General features: G+C 39.0%; 1 protein-coding gene across 8 annotated transcripts in view; it reads left to right on the top strand.

The window, feature by feature from the left end:
- cacna2d4a (calcium channel, voltage-dependent, alpha 2/delta subunit 4a) overlaps positions 1-20,273 on the top strand; it is a 198,805-nt gene that overhangs the window by 24,021 nt on the left and 154,511 nt on the right. For all 8 annotated transcript variants that reach the window (XM_069192103.1, XM_069192098.1, XM_069192104.1 and 5 more), the window contains exons 3-7: positions 6,089-6,205; positions 10,018-10,077; positions 10,356-10,518; positions 13,129-13,260; positions 16,856-16,916. In XM_069192103.1, coding sequence (XP_069048204.1) covers positions 6,089-6,205; positions 10,018-10,077; positions 10,356-10,518; positions 13,129-13,260; positions 16,856-16,916 — 533 coding nt within the window. The remainder of the gene's footprint in view (positions 1-6,088; positions 6,206-10,017; positions 10,078-10,355; positions 10,519-13,128; positions 13,261-16,855; positions 16,917-20,273) is intronic.

The raw sequence follows: 20,273 nt of genomic DNA, 5'->3' as shown, positions 1-20,273 counted from the left end.
CTAATCAATTAAACAGGTGATTTGCTAAATCAAGAGATTTAGAGATCATTTGAAATAAAACTCAGAACAGCCTGTACCCTAAAGGACCACAGTGTTCTTAACTGAAAACAATACTGTGCATGCTTAATTGATCAATAACTCTCATGTTATTCCCAATCTTGAAAAAAAAGATGTTTAAATGTAGCCTATAAGACTAAATATACTGAGGCTTTCCAGACCCTATGCTGGAAAATTCTGATTTACTATAATAATAGGTTTCTTGTAGCCCTTATACACCCTTCATAAATTTTACTATCTGAATGACTAAAAATGTGTGTTTAATTCTTATAAGACCTTGTACGAACCTCTCACTAAGAAGTCCTTGTTTTACTGATCTAACTAGGTTGCTTTTTCTTCCAAACCACATTGTTCCAGTTTAAATTCATACTCTACAGTATGTCTACAGTATGTGTGTATTGTGCCTAATGTCATGTCGTTTGACAAACCACTTCATATGTACCATACCTAAACTGGCAAGAAATGCCTTGGGATCTTTAATGACCACTGAGAATCAGGACCTCAGTTTAACATATGAATTGGCTACATTACTCTGCTCTCCTCCCCACTGATATCTGATGTGTGGTGAGTGTTCTGGCGCACTATGGCTGCCGTTGCATCATCCAGGTGGATGATGCACATGGGTGATGTTGGAGTGGAGTCCCCATTACCTGTAAAGCGCTTTGAGTGGAGTGTCCAGAAAAGCGCTATATAAGTGTAAGCACGTACTGTAGTTTGTCCTGTAGCTCATTATTCTGCAGAAGTCTGGTGGGTTGATTTTGTCTGTGCCCTTGAGGATTTTCAATACTTGTGTCCTCAGAGTCTTGTACCTTTCATGTACTGTAATTATGTGCCATATGCATGCCAATTAAGGAGCCTTAATAGTTTCAAGCAAATATTGCCTTACAAGCATGACGTTGTCCTCACTTCCTCTCAGCCAAAGGAAAAGCAGACTGAGGGAAACAGTGATCGCAAGCTGCAGGAATAAACAAAACGCACTAAAATAAATGCAGGCTGTTGAAGCTCAAATTAAAACATGCATAATAGAATGCTGTACAATGAACTAGGGTTTAGGGATTTGGTGCAAATACAGAAACACATTTTCAATCCTGTTACACAGAGCTGCTGACTGTCTCATTGCTCTGACTGGAGGGTAGGGTTATTTTCTTAATTAAAAAGTCCAATCTTTGCTGTCGGGCTGTAGGCCTCAGTCAGCTTTTTCTATTCTTCGTTTGCCAGCTTAGATATGTGTAGTCTCTTAGACGTCTTCATTTTGTGTGCTTCAAGGACATTTACTTAGAGCTTTTGTTAGTAGAAACTCCTTTTTCCTCTGTTTCTCAGACCAGTAGTGGGTAAAGGCCTGGAACACCTCAACACCAAGTCTCAGCACAAACCTTTGTGCAAACATTGTTAGAAAAATGGCTAAAATATGTTTTTGCCCTAATTTGGTACATTTATTATAGTGGTTCAGTATAAAAGAAAACTAAATATTTGGTTTTGGTTTGGTTTGGTTTTCGAGCTTATTTGGTGAATCGGAGACAGTCTCTGGAGCCATGTGAACCTTGAGATGGCAAAAAAAAGTCCAGGGTGTATGAGAATTGTATTCCTTTTGACCTGTTAAAATTACTGTTCTAAAATACTGTCATTTTGTCCTGTTAAAAATAACATTATTTAATAATAGATTCTTGGTTTTGCAGGGTGGTATGGTGGTACACTGGTTAGCGTTGCTGCCTCACAGTACTGGGGCCTTGGGTTCAGTTCCTGGGTTGCTGTTGTATCTGTGTGGAGCTTGTATTGTATGTTCTCCCCATGTTCACGTGGGTTTAACTGGAAGCTCTGGTTTCTTCCTAGTTCAAAGACATGCTGGTAGGTTAATTGGCTTCTGGGAAAATTGGCCCCAGTTTGAGTCTTTCCATGTCTTTGAGTCTGTGTGTCCTGTAATGGACTGGCATCCCGTCCAGAATGAACATGTAACCCAAGTTTTACCAGTTGTTTACTGGATAGGCTCTGATTCCCCTGAAACCCAGTATTGGATAAAGCAGTCTGAAAATGAATGGATGATTAATTTGTCCCCCAAAAAATTAATAGGATAGAGTCATAATAATACAACAATTATTTTTTTCCAAACATATGGAACAGCCCTTAATGGGGAAGAACAGCCAGGAGTGCACTGCTTAATGTTTGTTCTCTCCTTTGGTGTTTTCACTACATGTATGACTCTACTATTCTAACTTTAATTAAACATATTTTCTTTTCTGGGCTTTCCTTAAAGGCATCCCGAGCAGATTTTTTCCCACCATCTGTCATTTTATTTGGATATTTTGCAGGATACTTTTATACCATGCGATATATAGTACACGTGGCATACTTTGTCTTGTAAAAGTATTCAAACTTGCAAAGCTTTCGTCTTTCATTGCTTTAACATTTGCAGTTATGACACTTAAAATTAGCAAAAAATATTTGTTATATACTGTACTGTACAGTATGTAAACCTAAGCAGAGGTATAGCATTAAAATCACATCTGAAACATGGGATGACCTAGGTTCTTAATGTGGCTGATGTTGTGGTCCACTTGAGTCTGTTGCACAAAAGATTAAACTTTTAATTTAGTAGTGTTTTCACCTGAAACATCAATCAATTTGAGACCTACAGTAGGCTTTTAAGGATGTTCAACAGTATTTCTGCCAGTAATGACATAATATATATACCGTGAGGTTCACTCAGCTACAGTAGATTGCTTTCAAATCACAATGAGATGAATTTCCAATCAATTTTGCTCAGGCGCTGTGATAGCCATGTGCAAAGTTCTTTTATGTGGAAACTAAAAGCATCTCACCAGAGGTGTCTAATCCTGGTCCTCAAGTGCAGTATAAATGTTTTGGTAATTTTCTTGACCTTTTTCAATCAGTAGCACATGAATAATTGGGAGAAATTCTTAAGTTGGTCCTCTTAAGATAGTACCTGGTTTAGCTTTGTCCAACCTTCCAGATCAATCCAGATCAGATGCTCCTATGCAGAGGTACAGTACTGTACATGCTTCAAATCACGGTTGCTGACTTGAGTCTTTAGTTATTCTATTCAATAACTCTCATTGGGTGTGATCTGTACTGCAGAAGGAACGTGTTTAAAAATATTATCCATTAGTCCCTCTCATCAAAAATATCGATATTAGTGTTATGAAACAACTGATAATAATGAAATTAATAAAAATAATAAATGTATCTCTTTATTTTTGGTTCAGTTAATTGATCAGGTTTTCCTAATGCACTACATGCAAAACAGTACTTGATTCTAACTTGGAAAATACTGAATTAAATTAGCATGCGGCAATCTCTCTAGCCCCTAGATTTTCTTGGAAATGCCATGCCTGAAAATTACTGGAAATTGGATCTAAAAGTAAAGGGATTGAAGCTCTGAGGCAGAATTTAAGCCTCTAGCAGCCCATGTTAAGGTCCTGTTTGAGAGGGGTGAATTGAGGTAGAGTCATACAGTACTGTAGGACAATACCGACACTCTCATGTCATGCTCATGTCATGACTCACCTGAGGTCAGTGTCAAAGCCTACGGAGAGCAAGACTCTTCCAGGAGCCGATGCAGTGGTAAATCTTCTGACTGGCTAGCAATCCCAGGTGACTCCTGCGGTCTGTGGGAGCAGAAGCAAAGATATGCATTTGCAGGTGCTGTAAAGCCTTCACTCCGGTCTAGTAGTTCCAACAGCAACAGCAGGACTCAGGATTAACCATGTCCCTAAGCTTTAAAACCCCTATTTAATAGCTATAGTTATCAACAAATCCTGCGCATGCTGAATGCTACAAACAAGACGTGTCAGAGGGAAGAGGCCCAGCTGATTTGTAAATAGTGCAGCACACTAGGGAGGGCATTCTTATTTAACATGAAAAGCTTTTGATGTGGTCCATACCAATTGCTGAGGATGGAGATATTAAAGCTTGCTAGTTTATTCTGAGTTACTTTGTAAATCTGGAGTAATTTTAACTTTTCTTTGTATATGAATGTGTACTGCTACTCATAAAAATTAGAATTAATTAAATTTACTAATATGTAATATGGGATATTATCAATTTTACCCTAACTCTAAATTAAGAAAATTAGTGCCAGGCTCTTTGATTGCAGATGGTAGTAACACATGGTTATAGGTGTATGTTGAGCAGTAGGCTATTTTATGATGGTTAATCTGGGAAATTGTGGATTGTTCTCCCAGTGCCCAGCTCTCTTCTAGAGAGAGATTATTGCCTTATGTAAAATGTTTTTGGTATTTATGAGTGCGATCTTTAAAAAACAGATACTAAGTGTTAGAAATACAGTATTACACTTTGTTTTATATATTTAACTACATTTGTGAGACTGTTTTCTGACCAAGATTATATTGAACTAAATCATTCATTATTTTTAATTTCAGTAGCAGCTATCACAGGAAAGTACTAATTACAGTACGTTTCTGTTAACGCAAAGTTCACTTTTTCTTTAATTTCAGTTTTGTGCATAAGTATATTCATTGCTACATTGTAAAAGGAGTTGAAATGAGTCATGATAATAATAAAAACAATTATCCAAAAGACTTGAAATGTGATTGCTGCCAAAGGTAGCATCAACCAACTCTCAACTCTGGAAATGAACACGTATGCAATCAACATATTTTTGGATTTTCTTTGCAGTTTGTGCAAATATTTAATGTTTTTCAGCCATAAAACCATACAGTTTGAGCTTTTAAGCGTGCTTTAATTATGCATACAATGTGTTAACATTATTTGTGATTCAGCAAAGCAGGACACCACGGGAATAGAGTGAATATTTTTGCAAGGCAATACATATAAATCAACAACACTGTAGTCTGACCTAGTCAAGGCTCAGAAGCTCATCCAGGCTCATCATGGTCAGTACTAGGATCAGAGACTTACAGTACAAAGAAAAACCAAGTTGCTGCTCACAGTGATACTGGTGGACCAGTAGGTGGCACTGTGTCTCGTGTGCCTGACTTTCCAAACCAAAGCCCCATTATGGTTCCCAGGAACACTGTGCTAGCAGAGATGCTGTCCTTCAGACATGCAGTGTATAAACTAAGATTCTAACTTGTTCATTAAAGATCCTATTCAGATTTTAGAGGTGTTATCCTAGGAGTGTTCTGGATAACTTCCATTATGGGTTTGTAAAATTTGGCCTTCCTGAAGTTCTCCCTTATTTTATGTTGGTAAAGCCATTTATTAATGTATTAATAAAACTTTACAACATTCGTTATTTAGTGGGACTGCTATATGGCTTTTTCACATCACCCGGGTGGGTGCAGAACTTCAAAGGTAAATTGCTTTTGGATCCTTTCAATTGAAACACTACATAAATGAGAAGAATTAATAATTATCATATGATTTGTCCTGCCTAAAATATAATAATCCAGCTAATGTCCCAAATATATAATCATATTGTTTTGTTTTCCCTATTATTTTACATTTTCTTTTGTCTGGAGTCCTTGGATCATCTCAGCTATCCAAAAGAAAAGCAATAAATAGTATTGCTCAGCCTATGCAGAGTATTTTTTAAAACTGCAGTATTTCTAATAAGATTATTGACCATTGGATTTTCCAGGACTGGAGAAAATTACTTTTTTTTTTCCATTTCCAAAACTGATTCTGTCCAATAAATAGTCTAATTTTCTAATAATAATTTTCTTAGACCTAACCTTCTGTGTCCCCCAAGACTAAAGCACCAACTCTGAGTGAAGGGCAGTTCTGTTCCCGTGCTATTAGGCTCTTCCCAAAGAAACAAAAGAATGGTACTGCACCATTAAACTACTAAAACGACTTTAAAATTTTAAATTTTTATTTCAAAGCCTAAGGTTAAATTTGAAAAAATCTTGTGTTCTTTTGTCTTCTATCCTTATGAACCATTTATTCTTACTTTATCTTAAGGACATCTTTTAGTTTGGATTTTCTAAATCAAATGTATAAATTATTATTTAATACAGATTACGTTGAGGCCTCACGGATTCACAGATTCAGTCCAGTCCAGTAAGATTTGCTGTGGTCCTCTGTTTAACAGAAATATAAGGAAGTGGAGCCAGTCATCAGGATCGAAGAAGTGGACGGCCTGGACCTGGTGAGGAAATTTGCTGAAGAGATGGAAGAAATGCTGGGGAGGAAGATGAAAGCAGTAAAAGTAAGACTGAACAATAAACATGTTAAAAAGTGAAAACAATTCAACTGAATTCAAATTGTTTGCACTTCATTTCAACGTCACTGAATTGATTATGCCATATACAGAATTTGGCACATACAGTAGCTGTTTTGTTTTTCTTTCAGGAGCTTGAACTTTTATAATGTTGAACGAGAGTGATTATTAAATTAGTTTGAGTGTTATACAGACAGTAGTTATCTGGACAAATGATGAAAGTGGAACATAATCACTGAGACAGCTATTTGTAAAACCTACAGTATAAGACATTATTCTTACATTAATCAACCCAACAGTGCCAACAAACTCTTCCTGGATTTAGGGGTCTCATCAACAATTTTTGTGTTAAAGACCAGGTTCAAATAGGAATGCTGGCCAATCAGTTGGTTAAATTAGGTAAAATTGATATGGTTTCAAGTAGCAGAGTCAATTGAGGTATTATCAACGAGAGACAGTACAGATTCCTGTCTACTGTCTCAAAATTAGGTTTCTATTATTAGTCCCTAGGACACATACAGTACACCATTGTTACATCCCAGTGTGTGGTCCATGTGTTTTTTGTTGTTTTGTTCCACATTTCTGACTTTGATTGCTCTCCCTCTCCCATTGGTCCATCATTACACCATTGTTTCCGTATTATGTCATCTTCAATTTACTCTCAACCAATCAGAGCTCATCGTATTCAGTATATAACATGGAGGTTTTCAGAAGGAAGAGGCCTTTCATTTGACTTCGGTCCTGCTTCAATTTGCTTCTTGGTTTTTGCTTTGGGTTTGTTCCACTGTGTGGGTGTTTTCGTAAAGCTTCGGCTTTGTTGTTTTGTTGGTTTGGGTTAGTCTCTTTGTACTTTTGTTTGTGTTTATTCTTGTTAAGCCATTACCTTACCCAAACTTGTTATATGTTCAGCCTCTGTGTTCTTTTGTACCCAGTTACTACTCTCGTTTGTATTCGTAGTTCACTTGTGTATTTGTGTGAACTCTTGTGTATTGGGTTAGTTTAGGTTGTTGGGTACACTTTACACATGTAGTTGATTTTTGTATTAGTCACACTAGTTTAGTACAGGTGAGTGTCATTTGTCTTGTGTGGTTTGGGGTAGTCAGTGAAGGTTAGCTAGGGTGTTTAAAGACACCGAAGACCGTGTGTTTCGGGTTTTCTTTTGTAGTTAGGACAGCTTTCCCTTACTTTCTTAGCCAGCTCCATTTTGTTTCTTTTCTTTTCTTTGGCAACATTCTAGTTGCCTTATCCTGTGTGTTATTGTGTCCTACTTTCATACCAGTCACTTATTCACCTTATGCACCAAGCCTTGTCATCATGCTTCCTAAGTTCCTCACCAGAACCCACCTGCATCCAAAAAATTATCCTAAAAGTTACACCCCTTTACCCCTAGACACTTGGGGTCATAACATTTATGGGGGCTTGTATTTTTTTTGGGTGTTTGTAGATTTGTGCATTTTGGGTCTGGATAGTGTTATTTGTTTTTTTCTTTGTGGAATAAGGACTGGTATAGGATTCTGAAATTTGGATTGTGTTTTTTCTTGGCAAGGTAATTATGGCTACTTTTGATTTCCGAAAGCTTGTGGAGGAACCTTCCTTTGAGCAGCTGGATAGGTGCAGGAAGGATGAATTGCTCCAAATTGCAGATCACTTCCAGGTTCAGGTATCAACACAAGCTCTTAAAAGGGACATTAAGAGAGCTGTGATTGATAAATTAGTGGAATTTGAAGTCTTTGCACTAGTGAGCAAGGACGCTGGGTCTCCTGGGACTGGTGCTAAACCTGCTATGGCTATGGAAGAACAGGACGAGGTGCAGGTGGTGGCTAAAGAGTTAGCGGAGGCTGACGTCAAGGCCACATTACCTCCCTTTGAACCGTTTTCTCCTGTCTCCACTGGGTCGAAAGACGAGACTCGCCTGAAAGTTTGTCTGGCCCGCTTGTAAATGGAGGTGCAGGAAGAAGCCCAGGTACGGCAGGCAAAATTTGAGTTGTGCCTTGCAATTCGTAAAATGGAAATCAAGGCGGAGAAAGAGGAATTACTGCTTGAATGAGAAACAAGAAAGAACGCTCCTGCTGCGTAGCTGACCCACTCCGAGGCCTCTAGCATGTCTCCTTTGGAAGATCCAAAACACAAAAGATTACAAAACACCGTAATCAAACAACATGCAATAACTATACAACACATTGTACTGTTTAACTAATGAAAATCTATTTGATTATATTACATTACTACAGTATCACATATTTAGACTGTTTTATCTTTTTTGTGATGTTATATATGTAGGACTGCTGGAGACTTTTTATGCTTCTCTAAATAAGTTTTAAGTTTTTCATTTGTGAAGTGATTCTTTAATCAAGCTTTGGTCTAAAAAACAACCACGATCCGGAACGTGGTTTGAGATCTCACTGTTATTTTGCCCATGACCTCCATAACATGTCGATCGCTTCAAACATGTCGTAAACATTTGTAACACTCAACATGGTTTCATGTTGAATACTGCATACAGTTTTGGTCACTATGTTGCTTCTCTGGAATCAGTTCAGAGAATACCAGATACATACATCCACCTAATAAATTCTTGTTCCTTTATGACTGCTATAATTCCACTTGATCATAATTTAATCAGAATGAAGCTAAATCTTGAGTAGATAGGACTTCCAGGAAAAACCAGGTTACTGCTCTAAGTGGGGCTGGCAGAGCAGTAAGTGGAACAGAACTTCCACACCAATAGCTCAGTATAGTGACCATGGATACTGTAGTGTAGGAGGTGGTATCCTTCAAATGAGATATTATTCCAGTCATGTGGTTGTTAAAGATCCCATAGTACATTTACATGGCCATGGCCAGCAGCCATATCATCCTGCAACTCACAACTGGCAACCCACTGAAACCAAGCAGTTGTGAGCTGCTGGAAGAGGTATTAATGGGGCCAGTAGGGGGCGCTCACCCTGCAGTCTGTGTGGGTCCTTTTGCCCCAGTATAGTGACAGGGACTCTATGCTGTAAAAAGGTGCTGTCCTTCGTAAAACCGAGTTCCTGACACTGTGATCATTAAAATCCCAGGCGTATCTCGAAATGAGTAAGGGTGTTACCCCGTTGTCCTGGCTAAATTAACCAGTTACGGCTTCCTACTAATCCCCATCTCTGAACTGGCTTCATCACTCTGTTCTACAGTGTGTGGTGTGCGTCCTGGCGCACTATGGCTGCTGTCGCATCATCCAGGTGGATGCTGCACATTGGTGGTGGTGGAGGGGAGTCCCCATTACCTGTAAAGCACTTTGAGTGGAGTGTCCAGAAAAGTGTTATATAAGTGTAAGGAATTATTATTTTCAGAAAGGATGTTAATCCCAGTGTTCAGGGTAAAATTTTACTCTGGGCTCGTACTATTCAGCCTACCTAAAAGTTCCCCTTCATTCAATTGGTAAAGCAATTTCTCATTTCTCTTCGTGATCTGTGTAGAATCACTCCAGAATCATAACCCAAGTGAGTGCATTTCCTCAATGGTCCATTACATCATGCAAAGACTTTTGGATCGTTTGGAGGGGAAAACACTTATTTAACACTAAAATGTATTCTCATGTTGCTGTGTTGATTTCCAGTTAAATCCGCAATCTCTGAGGAGTACAGTGCAACTTTGGTTGGCTTAACATTTTTTTGTTATTTTTTTGTTTTGTTCTGGCTTTCCTGTGAAAAACTTAGATAGGAAAGCTATTATTATTGCTCTGTTCCTAGCTTTCTCCTTATTTAATCTTTTTTGTTTTACTTTTACCTTATTTCCTTATTTTTTATTTAATTCGTATGTAGAGGCTGGTTGAAGCTGCAGAGGATGCTGACTTATACCACAAATCCAATGCATCAATAGTGGTGAGTGACTTTCTTGTCTGTCTGACTTTTTAGACACAACAAATATTTCTTGCATTATTTGTATAAATAAGAAGTACAGATAATTGCTAATGCGCACCTTAAGATGGACTGGTGTTCCTGTTGCTTGCTTCCTACTCCCATTAACTCTGAATTGGAAGAAGCGATTCAAAAATACGGGGATGGATAAAAAATGGAAACAGGTCCATTTGGTTTGTGTTCTGACCTGATTTTTCCTGTTAATTTGCTCAAGTCCAGTGTGAATGTTACTCTTTCTGCAGTTTGACTATTACAATGCAGTGAAAATAAATGAAAAAGATGAAGATGGGAACTACTTGGAGCTGGGAAGTGAGTTTGTCCTGGAAAACAACGAGCATTTCAATAACCTGCCTGTCAACACCTCTCTCAGTGACATTCAAGTCCCAACCAACGTCTATAACAAAGGTACTGGCTGCAAAGACGATACATTGACAGTATTCTTATGGTTACCCACCACCCCATCTACAGTACTTTCAGAAAACAAAAAGTTTCAATGCCTGTGCTTTGGAGTATGATTTTTCAAATTCTCAAATAAGAGAAAAGGTATGTGTCTGAATTCTGAAAGGGGATATCCCCTTCACGTATTGTGATGAGAACTAAGACAGTTCAACTTTGCCCTCCCTTTATGTCAGGACAATGTGCTGTTAAAGAAAAAAATTATCCACGAGTCTGTCTGTCTCAGCAGCTTCCTTTATCGGACTGCAAATTCCAGGCTTTCATTCATTAAATAATCTGATAGATTAATATTGCTCTCCCTTCAAAATATACATGTCTTCTTTCCTATCTCCCTTGCTTGCACAGAAATCTTGGCAATTGATAATAATAAACTAATATAAAAATAATCAATGGTTATGCCAGATTTCCTGGCTTTGAAATAATTAAAATTCCAGAATAATATCTATATATAGTATATACATTTCTCACATTCAGTCTTGAAGTTTACTTCCTAAAATATAGTAGCTATGGAATTTACTGTATTTTCATATGATGAAAAATTCAAGCTTTAGCCCACAATGTTGCCTTTAAACAGGCTTCAAGGCTTTCTTACATTGTCACAGGAGAAACAGGTTTAGAAGCCCTCAGAGGGAAATAACATGAGAATTCCTTACAAGAAAATTAATTGATTTATCTCATGGAAAGATACAAAATGTCACTTCCCACCTTTAGGGCAGATTCCAAGAGTGAATAAGGCCTTGAGTTTGAAGTATGAAGTTAGCAAAACCTTGTGATATTTGTAAAAAATTAGAATGGGGATGATATATTTTATTCTCTTGAATGTGCTTTTTGAAACGTTGTTTGTATCAGGAATGCACGTTGGTAACGTGATTCAAGACTCGGACATTCTTCAAAAGGGAATCCTTGTTTATTTACTGTGTTTCTCTGTGTGACATGTCGGATCATCTGGAGATTGACTGTGTAATATAAGTGCACCTATATGGAATTCATCTGTTCTGTGTGGGTCTACCTACAGTACACTATGTGAAACTTTTAAGGCCACTGAATTTTGGCTTATGCTAAATCTGTTATCAGATGGTTTAAGATAAGCTATTATCTCGTTCTGTGGGAACACTTCCAGCAGGTAATCACTTAAAGGCCAACCGCCTAAGGTGAAACTTATTACTGGATTAGGTAAATCCAAGTAATTAGAGTGATCAGTTTGGATCAGATTTACTAGGAGCCTTGCTGAACAAATTACTGCTGCCTGATCACTCCAGCAACACATCTCAAGCGCTACAGGAACAACAAAGATTGGTTTTGATTCAATACACTTTTCTGACTTATTATTGAATTGCTCATCTTAGCTCAGCTTATTACAATGAAGTATCTATGCACTTGGGATATTAAAGCCATCAGAAGAAAATTTAAATTCAGAATCGTGAAGTGTTTGTCCAGCACTGTTCTCTGGAGCAATAACTTCAACATAAAGTTAGTGTTTTTAAAAATGTTTATGTTTTTCAATAACATTTAATAGTATTAAATTAGTTAGTAAGGAGGGAATTAAAAACAGCAGCCTGCCAAGTTTGTTTTAATGAACTCTGGTGCTGAAGCAAAGCTTTGCTTAAAAACCATGCAATTAAGATTTCTGTAAGATGAATAATCACTTAGCAAACACACTCTACTGCTGCCTAAAAGTTTCCTGTAGATTATTTGTGTAAGTCATACAAGAAAAACGTATAGTTTTCCCAGGAGGAAGTCCAGGGGAGGCAGTATACTTACTGAAATGAAAGAAAATGGGACTGATTTGAAATCATAGCAGGCCTCCTCATTTTGTTTGGTATAAACTGTTAAATAAGATTTGTTTCAGGATGAATTATTGATTTAGCAGTTGTCTCACTGATCTTAAGGATAGCAAAAACTTATCTTCAAATCTAAATAGACAGAGTGCAATCTCAGACACTCTTCCACATATAAAAACTTAATAAACCATCACTAAGTGCAAGTCAGATGACAGAATGAGCACAGATATGGAACTAAAATATAGCCAATACAAGACAAGACAAGACTGTATGTTGATCACGGTAAAAAATACCAGAGACTGAACAGAAATAATAAAGCAACTTGTGAGTCTCTTTTGTAAGAGGTGATAAGGGGCCAGGATGTCATTTTGTTCACAGGATCCTAGAACACTCCCATTTTACTGATCTAATCCTCTAGTTCACAGGTCACAGATGGCTTCTAGCACGTTAGGCTTGAACCCACAAACTTTGTATCACAAAGCTCAGCCAACACTCAGGCAAGAGCTTTTACTGGCTGAGCTACTGGTCTCTTTTCTCTTCATTTCAAAAAAAGAAGTGCTAAGAAAGGGGCTCTGGAGCCACCTCCAGTAATTTCTTGATTGTATCCAGAAATGATGCAATCCAAAATCAATATAATTTGTTTTAATTAGTGCAGCCAGGGACATCCCCACACAAAGATTTAAAATGAAAATAACCTTACATTTGATATGTTATATGCTTTTTTGTGAATTAGAACGACTGATAGATGTTGACTGATTTTTCTTTGCCTTCTCCATAGATCCAGAAATTCTCAATGGTGTCTACATGTCAGAGGCTCTCAACCCCATCTTTGTGGACAACTTCCAGAGGGACCCTACTCTCACTTGGCAGTACTTTGGCAGCTCCACTGGGTTTTTTAGACTCTACCCAGGTACAGAACCAATAGGAAACTCACAGACCCACCTGCGAAGGAAAATAAACATAATTTATGTGGCCAACATCATTAGGAGTTCTTGAGCATTTAAAGTATATGAAAGAGAAATGAACAGTCTGAAAACTATTCATTGTAGTATTGGAGAAAATTGCAGTAGACATTTCTGAGATCCTTTATTACACCAGATTGATTAATTTAGCATTTTATTTATTTACAACGATGTGATGGCAACCCACTTATACAGGGGGGTGTTTGCTGTATTGTTTACAGATTGTGTACAATCTGAGGAAAATGTCTCGCACAATATTACCACAGAAAATGCAAAGTTACAGCAGGGATTTCAACTCATTAGCTTTCACTTTATTAGCCATATACAATTTCTTGCATTAGGAATTTGTCTTTGCGTGTACCCCAGCTTTATTCTCCATGAGACACAGAGGCAGGGAGAGAGAAGCTTGGGGTCAGAGCACAGGGTCAGCCATTTATATGGGGCCCCTGGCACAGCTAGGGTTAAGAGCCTTGCTCAGGGGCCCAATGGAGTAGGATTCCTCTCCCAGCCACAGGATACGAACCAGCAACCTTCCAGCCACTGGCACAGACCCATATCCACAGTGCCACCACTCCACCATTCTTGTTAGTGTGGGGGGTAAAAAGGAAGTCCAACATTCTTCTATCCTTAGTATTAAAGTACATCGTTAACAAAATAGATGAATGCATTGTGCTGTGCTAAGCCATGTTTATTGTTTTTAAAACTTTAGCAACTGCATATAAAAAGGAAACTGATCGAATACAAAAGATCCTAGCTAGCTGCTGATTACACACATGGACAGTTTCAGAGCTGAATGCAGTTGAAATGTCAAACTGAAAAATTACAAGTTGAATGAAGGGACAGTGGGGTCTTGAGGACCGGGGATGGGATACTCCACCACTATGTTTGCGACAAATTGGAAACTCAATACAGTACATGTTCCAAAGTGCATGACATCTACAGTAGCAAAAAAGTAATAAGGATCCAGCTGCAGATAGTCTGTTAATTAAATACTGACAGAAATTATTTAGATTTATTAGATTGGGGGGGGGTTCATAGTAATTGGTAGGGTCTTTTGCTGTGAAGAAGGGTTGCACAGGGGAGGAGATGTGAAATAATCTGCACATCTCAAGAGTATTGTATCACATGTCCATCATGAGCCCAGTGCCTGTGGATTTTCCATCCGTGAGCTCTCACATAATTAATTAATCCCTTAATAAAACTGAATCAGTCCCTCAGTTTGCCTTCATTTATTTTTACAAAATGAGTTACAAAACTTAGGGGTGCTAATTTAGATGTACTAAAAAAGAACCTGATTAGCAATTGCCATGGACTTATCTCAATTAACTTTGAATAGTCAAGGACTCAGGTCTATTCTGCCTAGAATACTTCATGGGTAAATTGAAATTACATAATATTTAAGTGGCTTTAAACAATTAAAATCTACAACTAACAGACTCCTTAGTGGCTAGTAAAGGTGCTTTGTCAGTGAACAGGGTCAGCTCTACTTCCTACAAATCAGCATCAGGTGTCTGGGTCTGTCCTTACAAACCATGACCACAATATAAGAACATACTAATAATAAAATAACTAATAATAAAGAACATACTAATAAGAACATAATAGTAACAAACAAGAGGAGGTCATTTAGCCCATCTAGTCTGTTTTTATAGTTATTAGTTAATTCATCCAAATATCCCAGTAGTTGATTTATGCAAAGACCTGTTTCGTGAAACAAATCAGGGGTATTGGCTTCAAAAAACGGCTGGATAGCTTGTTTCATGTTTAAAAAAACCATTTGGGTAAATAAGTGTTTCCTGTCCTCAGAAGGCCCCAAGTGTACAGGGCAACTTTGTTCTGAAACTCTCAGAGCAGGACATGCAGAAAACTCTGAGCAGGGTGAGAATCCATAAGGCCGCAGGGCCTGATGGGATATCACTCCGCGTTCTCAGGAAATGTGCATCCCACCTCACCACAGTGTTTACAGCCATCTTTAACTCCTCCCTGTCACAGTCCATTGTCCCCACCTGCTTCAAAAAACCACCATTGTTCCAGTCCCCAAAAAGGCAAAAGTGACGTGCCTGAACAATTACTGCCCAGTAGCATTACCATCTGTAGTGATGAAATGCCTGAAGAAGCTGGTGTTGTCAGACATCAAACCCTCCATCACGGAGTCAGTGGACCCCTTGCAGTTTGTTTACCAAAACAACAGATCAGTGGATGATGCTGTCTCCCTAGCTCTCCATACAGCCTGGGAACACTTGGACACTAAGAATTCATATGTGAGAATGCTGAAAGAGATTGGTGGTGGCAACTGGTGACAAAGCTCAGGGGATTAGGACTGTGCAACTCTGTCTGCAACTGGCTGCTGGACTTCCTAATCGAGAGCCCACAGATGGTGCGGATAGGTAATAAAACATCAACATCACTCACCCTGAGCACGGACGCTCCACAAGGCTGCTGTCTGAGTCCAAGGTTGTACTCCCTATTCACTCCCGACTACACAGCAAGACACAGGAACAACCGCATCATTAAATTTGCGCATGACACCACTATAATAGACCTGATCAGCAATGATGACGAGTCCGCTTACAGGGAAGAAGTCCTACAGCTGCTGAGGTGGTGTCATAGCAATAACCTGGACTTGGACATGAGTAAAACAAAAGTACTAATAGTGGACTCTCGGAGACACAGGCCACACATTCAGAGCCCACTCAGTATTGATGGATCAGAAGTGGAAATAGTCACCAGCTTTAGGTTTTTGGGAATTCAAATTTCTAATGACCTAACCTGGACTGTGAACACGTACATTATCTTGAAGAAGGCTCAGCAGTGCCTCTATTTCCTCTAGCAATGGTTGAATTTCTACCGCTGCACCATTGAGAGCATCCTCACCAACGGGGTCACCGTATGGTACGGCAACACCTCCTCTCTCAAGAGAAAGGCACTGCAGAGAATGGTTAATATGGCCCAGAAGATCATCGGCTGTGGTCTCACCGAGATTAAACAGCTTTATGAGGACCTCTGCCATGGTAGAAGGACATCTGGCCATCACAGAGGACAGTCTCTACCCCGGGCATGTGGTCTTCACCCCACTGCCCTCAGGCAAGAGATACAAGAGCATACGGACACTCACCACCAGATTCCTCAATAGCTTCTACACACTAGCAGTATGATTGGCGAACACATTTGGCCATGCCCCTCGGTCCACACCTACACCATCTACCTCATTGTAATTTTATTTATTGCACATCTGCAGTCATAGTTTACATGTCTGCATTGTTTAAATTTGACTATTTACTTGTTTACTTGTACATTGTCTGCTGTTTGTTTGTATATTGTCTTGATGCACTGTCTGCACTTTTTTAACAATCGAGAGACTTTCTGTAAGTTAGAATTCCATTGTACCAGTATGTGTGCCAGTTACATATGGCAATAAAGTATTAAATGCACTTCCAGATAGCATCCACTCTGGTTTGTTCTTTGCTGTTCCTTCTGATGAAATCTGTTGGGTTGACTTTGTCAGTCTAAGACTTCATGCCTTGCATTTGCTTTTTTTTACAGGTATTAAATGGACACCAGATGAAAATGGAGTTATTGCTTTCGACTGTAGGAATCGGAATTGGTAAGGCTTGGTGATTCCTTAGCTTTACTTGGGGAAAATATTTTATTTGGTTTTAGTATAGTTGCTGTTTTGAGATAAAATTGACTGTTCTGATTTCATTTGATGCATAAACACAGTAGTAAGTAGTAAGCACCACCTCACAACATCAAGCCTTAATTTATGTCATGTTAGAAAAGTTTGGATCCCAGGTCAGGCTACCTCGGCTGGCCCAAGATAAAATTTCAGATTAGATTGTGTGTTGTACAAGTACAATCACCTAGGAGCTCATCGGGGAAAATAAGTTAATCTCTGTGGTTAGCAACACATCGTGAACTGGAGCATCAGAGCCAGTGCCTTTTACCAGCAGTAAAATAGACTAAAGGAGAGATGAATAAAAGCAAATTACATCAGCTTTGCAGGACTCAAAACCTTTTTTTAATTTTTTTGTCTGGTTAATCCTCTAATGCTGAATTGAATTAGTATCACTCAGATATTATGTGATGTTTTGTTTTGCCTCAACCAGTGGGTCTTGTGTGGATTAGGGTGCTGTTTTGAAACTAAATTAAGTACTGATGTCTGTCACATCTGCTTCTTGGTCCCGATTTGTGCCCATTGTTTACTAGGATATGCTCCAGCTCCCCCACATCCCTGGATGAAACAGTTATAAAATGGATGGGTGGATCGGCTTCGTGGACCATTAAAACTCATTAAATCTCATTCTCAATAGTTGTCTGGATCCTGCTGTTCTGTAGCCCAGGCTGATAATCTTTTAGTGTTTTAGGGCTTTAAGCATGTTACAAAATACTCTACGGTGTCCAAGAGATAAAATTTGAAAACAGATTTGGAGTCTTATCTTTTGTAGTACTGATTTTAGTATAAAGTGTCCAGTATCAGCACCATTTTCACATAACCCTTTGCATAATGGCCAAACCTAGACAGAGTAATGGGACATGAAGCAGGAACAATTACTATATATCGTTAAAGATAAGGCATCCATTTTTTGAATAAACTCAGAACACAAACAATTATGTAAGAGATGCCACAATGCAGTATCTTGCCAGAGATAAACATTTCTTTCACTTGGCATTTCCATTTGCCAGAAATAGAATTCACACTACCTTCAAGTAGGTAGCTGTGTCAGCATGCATAGGCTGCAAATGAACAAATAAAGTTTTATTCCATACTGAAAAGAAGTGTGTCTAAAGAAGGCTCCACACGCAAAATGTTCTTTGTTTGTTCATTTGCTGCCTTCCACTTCCCATCTTTGTCTTTCTTCCTCCATATTTACTGCATATTCCCCTGCACTTCCCAAAGCAATCAGTGCTGTTGCTTGTCTCCTCATGTTCACCAGGTTTCCTAATACTGCTACCATCAGTGATCCATGTGCCATTCTCCTTCAAGCCAAGGAGGGCACTCGTCTTTTCCCTCCACCCTGATTCTGAAGAAGCAGCTCTTCCAACCTCTCCTTTTCCATGCACCTCAGAAATGACCAGCCCCCCACAGTCACCAAGATGCTCTTCTCTTTCTGTTCCTTCTGATGTTGTCATCCCTCCCCAGACCTCCAGAATAACAGCTCCCACCCTTTCTCCTCTCCCCCACCCCTATCTCCATTATCCCCACTTTTTCCATGCTCTCCCTTCCTCTGTTTCCTCTTTCTGCCATGTTTCATTGTCAGGTGATCCTACCCACCACAACTTTGGGGTTCATTTCTTCCCCTATCCCAATCCTCTTTTCCTGCTTTCCCTGTAGGAACATTCCTGGCCACTGATGCTCACTTTGCCATGGCTGTGTGGGAATAAGCACACAGGGTTAGATACAGTAGATCTCTGTTCACATGCCACCAAAGCTTTCACCGCTAGCCCTGGAAGAATCCCAGTTTCATTCAGCAATGAACACTATATAAAATGTATGTTTCGCCTGGCTTAGAATATCTTGTCTGAATCACTGAGTATTAGATAATTCCTACTCACGTTATTAGCAATAAAATCTGAATGTTTATAAACATCTGTAAGGGTTGGCTTCATTTCAGCATTGTGCAACATATTGTAGCCACATTGTTATTATACATATGGTTCATATGATGGTTTTGGTTCATCAAGAAAATATCCGGTGGTAAAGACTGTCTGGGGCACTGGAACCCCTCTTACTCCAAACCTTATTCCTCCTACTGTTTCTTTCCTCATGATCTCTCCTGTTCTTGGGACTCTGGAGAATTACAGTTTCAAATATTGTTGAGCATGATTGTCTGAATATTTTCGGTCAGGGATACTATCAAATTAAATTTTGCCAAACTCTTAAGTCATGGTCAATAGATCTCATCCCTCTCTAACTAGGAGTTCAAATAATACTGGATGCCTGAGCAGTAATCAATGCAGACACCAAAGATGGGGATAAATAGCCTACATATCCAATATACATAATCTATAGCATTATTATTCTCATGTATGAGCACTTGCTCATTATTGTCACACTTTAAAAACAAATTGCATATTAAATGATGACATAATTGACTTTTTATAGCTGGCATGGCTTGATCTCAGTAACTATAGTGATTGCACTACCTATACTACTGGGAATTACCAGGCCCAAGATGTGTCCTTATTAGGAATCTCTTCTGGGTACCTCCTGTTTTTGTACACAAATCTCTATATAAAACACATATCTCAAGGCATATCATTATTCAATTGAGTATTTACTATAGCATGAAAAAAACACAGTATGTGATACACAGTATGCAAAATCAGATTTCCACAGCACTAAGGAATTTCATACCAACATAATCTGGTACTGGTACATCATAAAAGGTACTGCCATATCTCAGAAATGTTTAATAATGCTCAATCATTTTTGTTTCAATTAAATGTTGTTAAGCCTGGGCTGGGAGAGACTCATCCCGTGCCGATGTTGCTCTAGGCTGCCAGTGTACTTGCACAGGTTGTCAGCCTCCTTCTGAGCCCTTGCGAACTCATGTGGGGCACATCTCCCAAAGACCATCAATCTTTCAACCAGGCAGACCATCCCGAAAATAAGAAGACTGTTTATGGCTTTTCCTCCACTTATTCAGTGCTCCCACATTGAACTAAGCGCTCCCTCAGTGCTAAGCTTTGCAAAACTGAAACGATCATCCAACAAACACGATTGCCCGAACACTGCTGAATCAGAAGAGCCATTCAGCCCTCACTTTCTTTTCGTCTCGTACATTTTCAACCAGTTTTCTTTTTCGCTGGCCCCTCCAAAGTGCAGCTCCTCAGCTTTCTCCGCAGCCATTCCGGACAGCCTTCCCATTATCCAGACAGCTTCATTCCACCCTGCCTCTCAAATCCTAAGAGGACTGTCCTGTGTTCAAGCCAGTCTCTCCGCTGCATAAAGGCAGCTTTT

Source organism: Lepisosteus oculatus, chromosome 7 (genome assembly GCF_040954835.1).
Source record: "Lepisosteus oculatus isolate fLepOcu1 chromosome 7, fLepOcu1.hap2, whole genome shotgun sequence".
Taxonomy (NCBI): Eukaryota; Metazoa; Chordata; class Actinopteri; order Semionotiformes; family Lepisosteidae; genus Lepisosteus; species Lepisosteus oculatus.
The sequence above is the reverse complement of the archived record's forward strand: the minus strand, read 5'-3'. Positions and strand labels throughout refer to the sequence as shown.